This window comes from Podarcis pityusensis (genome assembly GCF_964106645.2).
Source record: "Podarcis pityusensis genome assembly, chromosome: 2".
NCBI lineage: Eukaryota > Metazoa > Chordata > Lepidosauria > Squamata > Lacertidae > Podarcis > Podarcis pityusensis.
Window position 1 is genome coordinate 12,408,793 of NC_138029.1, and position 7,040 is coordinate 12,415,832.

Sequence of the window (7,040 nt, forward strand, 5' to 3'; positions counted from 1 at the left end):
TTTAGCTTCAAAAATCCAAGTTACATTTGTGTGGTTGAAGTGCTGGACCTGGAAAACCTAATGGCACCTATCTATCGACATAATGGGAACATTAATGGGGCTGGATTTTTTTTAGAAATTTCCAAGAACCTGTTTCAGATTTTTAGTGCCAGCCAGAAGGGGTCCAGAGGTAAAACCCACTAACAAAAAATTTCTAGCTCAAGCTATCGGAAACTTGGAATTTTGCAGGCCTCGATATAAACGATTTACCTCACAGGGTTGGCATGAAGATAAATGAGAATTATTGCCATGCACTTTGCGATTGAATATGCTTTGGAAGCAATTATCATATATGCCAGATTCTGGCTTCCAACTCCAAGAAATGGAGGAGGCAGTGCATCTGTTTGCACGTACACGTAAGTCCCTGACAAGTACAATACAAGACAGGCCGGGGGGGGGGGCACTGTCTATCATTCAGGCAAGTGAAGCCCAGAGACAGTCATGGAGAACCAGCTCTGTTCCTTCTTTACCCAATGGCAACAGATGGATAGCAGGGAAGGCCCTTCACTCATACTACCCAAACTCCTGAAAGGCATTTCACCAATGATGATGATGATGATGATAATTACTACCACCAGGCAGATCGATCAGGTGGAGCTTAGAACTCAAATCACATCTTCACCATACATTTAAAGCACACTCACACCACTTTAACAGTCATGGCTCCCCACCCCCCAAAACAACACTGGAAACTGTGGTTTTTTTTAAGGCTGCTGGGAAGTGCAGCTCTGTGAAGAGCCTCCTAACTAAGTACCCTTTATGTACAGTTCCCAGGATTATTTGTGGGGAGCCATAAGAGTGCTTTAAATATGTGTTTTGGATGTGATCTCAGGCACTGCAGTGACTCTGCATTGGCCAAGTAAACATTGCACACTTAAGTAAAAAGGCAAAATTCCTCAACGTGGGTGGTATTAAAAGAATAAATGTTTCTGGGATGTCTGGAGAAACAGAAAAATGAGTAAGATATTTTGGTTACTATCCCTAAGTTTACTCATGCACATAGTAATTATTTTCTACATTAAGTAAGGGAAGCCCCTGTTACAGGAATACTTAATGCAGAACCCTTGGGGTTTCATTATATCCTGTAACAGAATATCAAATGGTCAACTGACATCAAGTTTACCGTCTTCTAAGAAGCAACGGTGTAAGAGAAATTCAACATATGTTTCCTGCTATATTCACAGAATGAGGATCAGATGCCAATCTACTGGGAAACATAGGGCAACCCTAATGGAAAGATATCATTTTATGGAAGAGATAAGCAGGATTAACCTCATGCAAGTAACAAGAATGGAGAAAATGCACAGGCTATGCAAGAAACCAACACAAAGGCCAAAAGCACAATAGCACTAGAAAGATTTGAGATGTACAAGGTGCAAAAGGGGAGAGGGTGGTAGAAAAGGGGCAAGTGTGTTTATATGCATGTGAACAGAAACAAAGTTCATGAAAAATTTCTTGCCCATCTGTGCCACAACGCAGCTGAGCAGCAAGGCTGACTTTGGCCAGAAGGAATTGTCATTTGCCTTGGACCAGTGGTTCAACTTCCAAGGCTCTGAAATGGAGAGATGTTTAAGAAGTAACAGGAGGCTTGAACCATGGGCAGATACACTGGTCTGTATAAATGAATAGGGGCATTAGAAAAAAATAACAGAGGAAATAACAGAGGCAATGCAAAGACCTGGCCAAGTCTGATGCAGTGATGGATGGGGGAAGCAGACTATGGACAAGAAACAGGCTTGCTAGAAAAATCTGTCTATACCTGGGGAAGGTTCCTGCACCTTTTAGAACTTGCACAGAAAAAGAAGTCCTGCCAGGTGCAAGTTCTTCTTTCGCCCCAATACTATGATATGTGTGTGTGTGAAATTCACCTTTCTGTTGCCACTTCTAAAAATACACAAAAGGTCCTGTGGCAACAGAGGGAAAATATCGTTTAGGTTGGGGAGGGAGGTGTTTGAATCTCAGAAAGCAGGAAAGAGAGAGGTAGAAGCTAGCACAAAGTGTTAGCAATGGGGAGAGGAGAAACGTGTGTATGGGGGGGGGTGAATTCGCAGGTGCAAATGCGAGTCAAAAAGCTGGTTCCGAGGATTAGATAGATAGCTAACTAGACTATGGAGATGGAGGGGAAAGCGAAGGGATTTTCTAGCAGAGGCAAGGAAGAGAGCCGAGAGCCTGGAAAACAAGCAGCTCCTTCGCCTTAGGCGGGAAAGAAACGAGGCTTCTGCGCGGAGCCCGGGCGCCGACGGCCTTCTCGGGATGTCGGCGGCGGCAGCATCTGGCTCGGGCCCAGGTCCGCCCGCTCGGCTCCTTTTCTCCTGCCTCCCCTCGTTCTCCAGTCTTGAGGCCGGGGTTCCCTCAGACGAGACCCCAGGGCCGCTCCCGGCGCGCGAGGGTGGGCGGCTCCACACTAGGCCGCGCATCCCCGAGCTGGAGTAGCCGGCGCGGCCGAGCGCGGGAAGGCGGGAGCCGAGGCCGGGTCTGGTGCCGATGTTTGTTGTGCAGGATGGTGAGGGAGGGAAGGAGGGCGGCGAAAGCTCCTTTTCTCTCTCTCACACACACACGCACCCCACCCCCCACCCCGGTACCTGGTCCGTGATGCTGAGAATCCCCATCTCCGGGCGGGGCCGCCCCCCGCGCTTCGCTCAGCAGCGCCGCCGCCTCCTCCGAGCTCCCGGCATCGATCGCGCTTCGGCTGCCGCGGCGCCCTCCGGCTGCTGGTGGTGGTGGGGCGGGCGGCGAGAGCAAACTGAGCCCGCCCACCGGAGGGAGGAAGGCAGCGAGAGGAGGAGGAGGAGAGGAGGAGGATGTAGGCCTGCGCCGAAGCAGCGACCCCTGCCGGGGAGGCCCAGCCGCCGAGGCCCGCCCTGTCCCAGGGGGCGGCGAGGCCGGCAGTCCGCCCTGCACATCTCGAGCGAGGGCTGAGGGACTCTCGTTCCAGGCCTTCTCTCCTGAGGGGAGGAATGGCGCAGGCCTGAGGCGCTCACGCAGCGTCCTGGGAGGCGGGAGGCGGCTTATTATTTTTACCTCAGGCGCTTCCAACGGCTTTAAATTTATTCTGGTTTCCCTTTCCCGCAAATATTATTTTTGTTGCTTCACTTAATTCGGGGGTACAGGGCACCTCTGGCGCCTCAGAGTAACAGCCAAGCGCGTGGCACTAGCCATGCCATATCCACACTCAGCCATATGGGCTGGTAATAAATAAAGTATTATTATTATTTTTACAGTATTACTATTATTCCTGTTCCCAAATGCCTACTGAAACATCCTAGGCCCCATCGCTTTTTGTTTTCTTTCCCTACACATAAAAGTACTGCGATTTGGTGTTTCTTAGGGGCTCCTCCCTTCTAAATTTCATCGCCCATTATGTTGTGAGACCTAAGGGACTGGCCTGCAAATAAATTTTTTTAAACGTTTTGTGAAGTGCAATATACAAAATGCGGCACTAGGTGGTGAAAGCAAGCTATGCAAGATTCGATGTATTTTTTCAAAACTTTTTTTAAAGTAAAAAAGCATTTTCACAGTGTTTTTTTTAATATGTGTGCAGATTCCACCCTGCTTGATGCACAGGAAAGGCAACACCAAGGGAGGGTTTCCAATTCGATTTAGCCATTCTGATTTGGGACTGTTGTGGTGTTCGCTCTGTATTGATTAATGTGAAGATGGCGGGCGTATGCAAGCCACTATGGGAGTGATCCCCCAAGGCTCAGAGTTGGCACTAGGGCCTTCTCAGTAGTGGAGCCCTCCCTGTGGAACATGCTCCCTTCAGATGTCAAAGAGATAAATACACAACTTTTAGAAGAGATCTCAAGGCAGCCCTCTATTGGGAAGTTTCTAATGCTTGATGTTTCATTATGCTTTTATATATCCTGTAAGCCACCCAGAGTGGCTGGGCAAACCCAGCCAGATGGGTGGGGTAGAAATAATAACATTATTATTATTAGCAAACAGACGCAGCCAGAGGGTTTGACTCGGAAGAAGCCCTAGCTTCAGTTCAAGTAGGCTTACTTTTTCCTAGGTGAGCAAGGGTGCCAACTTGAACAAAATATTGGGGGGAGCCAGGTAAACCCAGCCCCGCATTTGATCACATGATGCATTACATGCACAGCATTTGAATGGCAATGTCCATCAATTTTTTTTGAGGGGGTGACCCCCTCAAATATTTCATTGGAGGGGCCGAAGACCCCTCTGCCCCTAGAAGCAGGTGAGAGTGCTTTAAGGTGGCAGGCCTAAAAATACTGCAGACCCTCCAAGTGTCCCTATTTTCTGGATTTACAGATTTGATCCTAGAACGTCCTTGGGACGTTCCTTTTTTCGTTGGAGAAATGTTGAAGGGTCTCCTTCTTTGGCGATCACTTGTAGCTGAGGAAAATAGCCTTCCATGACCACGGTTTTAACAGTGAGTACGTAAGTGACTGTGGAGGCCAAGTCTGGATCCACACATCCTTCCACAGTGGGCACATAGGTTTCTAGGTGGGAATTGATCATGGTGAGGGTTTGTCAAATGTGTCTTCCTCTTAGCATGTTTCTCCCTTTTGTCCTGAGTTCAAGTGTCTTCAAAACCCATGAAACCTTTGGTAAAGGCTGTTCTCCAATGGGAGCACTCGCAGGCCAGTGTCCCAATTGTTGATGCTTATACTACATTTTAAAAAATTTGCCTTGTCTTTAAACCACTTTTGTTGACCACCAGCATTACGCTTTCCATTTTTAAATTTGGAATAGAGTAGCTGCTTTGAAAGACAGTAATCAGGCATCCGAACAACATAACCAGTCCAACAAAGTTGATGTTGAAGAATCATTGCTTCGACATTGCTGATCTTTGCTTCTTCTAGTACACTGGCATTAGTTGGAGGGTATGGGGTTATGCGACTCCCAAGCCAAGGTGACAAATAATTATACAACCTTTAGAAAACGTCTGAAGGCAGCCCTGTATAGGGAAGCTTTTTAATGTTTATTATGTTTTTATATATGTTGAAAGCCACCCAGAGTGACTTGGTCGATGCTGTTAGATGGGCGGGGTATAAATAATATGATTAGTAGTAGTAGTAGTATGGAATAGGACATCCCTATTTTCATCAGAGAAATGTTGGAGGGTATGTTAACTGATTAATAAAAGCTACATGTGCAAAACTCATGAAAGGTACAGGCAACTCTCTATTTACACTGGGGGTTACGTTCCAGGGGATAACGCGTACAGCCATAATTGCATATAGTCAAAACACGATGGGGGCCGTGGCAGGTGATATTGCCAAAGTCTTTTTTCCCAGGATACCCACCCATTTTTATTTTATTTTTTAAAATTTCGCCAAGTGCATAAAACTGAATGCACACAAGTTAAATGTCTGTAAGTTGTGAATTACCTGCGTATATGCCGTTTAAAGAAACAGCGTCCATGTTTCTCAGTGCCCACAATATTCATTCCTCAATAAAAAGGTGTTGCATGCATTGCTTCTAGGAAGATGATTGGAACAGGGGTTCCCAAAAGGTGGTCTGTGGTGTGGACCACCTTTAAGCTTCATTCAGGGGGACTGCAGCATTTCTGTAAAAATACAATAAAAATCATAGCATCTAGCATGGTATGTTACAATTGCTACACAAGGCAGAATAATTATTAAGTAGTCCTCCAAGACCTTCAGCAGATTTGAACTGGTGTATGGGGGCGGGAGAGTTTGGGAAACATTGGCGTGTAAGATTAGAGCCATAGGATTTGCACTGTTAAATAAACATCCAGATTGATATCCTGTGTTGGTTCAGGCTGTGTGCATAACTCGAGAAAGTTAGTTTCATAACTATCCAGAGAGTAGAGAAATAATGACTTATAATAGCGTCAATTTAATCTGGCATAAGCATGCAATTACAGCTGAGTTGAACAATAGCCACTGGCAGGAAAATGTTTATGACTCTTCCCTAAATATAAAATGACAGACCTTTCACAGGTCTCCTAAGAACAGATTTCCAACCAAGATGTCTCAAGAGTATGCATTTGATCTTGTCCTGTCATTACAACCCATGCTCATTCTTCATATTGCCAGGATCAGACTATTTCACCTTGTCACATTTGTTAAAAGCAAAGCAGAATGTCAGATAATTATATTTCCTGTCAGTTCCATTTATTTGGCATATTGGAGAAGAATTGCTGTCTTTCTTTTTCATTATTTCTTCACACTCATTACATATTAACAGAATTGAGATCGGCTCCTACCACTAACCCAATCTCAAGCCTTAAATGTGCTTTCCTTTCTGTATATCATAATGAAGATACTGTGTCAAACATATGTGTTGCTTTTACAGGATTGCATGGGGAGGGCTGCATTTGTGGTGAGGCTTTGGCACAGAATTTCTCAGGCCCAGTAGAGGGCAGTATCCACTGTACTTTCCGGTGCCATGGTTAAAAATTGCGCTATGCAGTAACCAATGGATTTACAGTTGCCAACTTCTTAATCTGCCCCTGCAATTCTGCTTCTAACAGTGTCTGAATATGCAGAACATTAGCAGGAGGTTTTGCTTCTCCATGCTGTGAAAAGCTTTGCCTGATTTCTGCAAGTCACTGTTAAAGGCACAAGGGGAAGGCAAGCTTTCACCTGGCACTGGATTAGACCAGAGAAGTGCATAAATTGCAGCACTGGTAATAATAATAATAATAATAATAATAATAATAATAATAATAATTTATTATTTGTACCCCGCCCATCTGGCTGGGTTTCCCCAGCCACTCTGGGCGGCTTCCACAGAGACCAAAAATACACTAAAATGTCACACATTAAAAACTTCCCTGAAGATGTCTTCTGAATGTCAGGTAGTTGTTTATCGCTTTGACATCTGATGGGAGGGCGTTCCACAGGGTGGGCGCCACTACCAAGAAGGCCCTCTGCCTGGTTCCCTGTAACCTCACTTCTTGCAGTGAGGGAACTGCCAGAAGGCCCTTGAAGCTGGACCTCAGTGTCTGGGCTGAATGATGGGGGTGGAGATGCTCCTTCAGGTATACTGGGCCGAGGCCGTTTAGGGCT

At 45.8% G+C, this 7,040-nt stretch overlaps 1 protein-coding gene across 2 annotated transcripts in view; it reads right to left on the reverse strand.

Annotated features, from left to right (window-relative positions):
- The window catches only part of ANKRD52 (ankyrin repeat domain 52), a 62,834-nt gene extending 59,312 nt beyond the window's left edge, over positions 1-3,522 (reverse strand). The window contains exon 1 of one of the 2 annotated variants that reach the window (XM_080994447.1): positions 2,622-3,517. In XM_080994447.1, coding sequence (XP_080850573.1) covers positions 2,622-2,648 — 27 coding nt within the window. In that variant the 5' untranslated portion in view covers positions 2,649-3,517. Of the gene's footprint in view, positions 1-2,621 lie in introns of both variants that reach the window. The other variant, XM_080994448.1, reaches the window with a different exon arrangement.
- Positions 3,523-7,040: the final 3,518 nt, after the last annotated feature.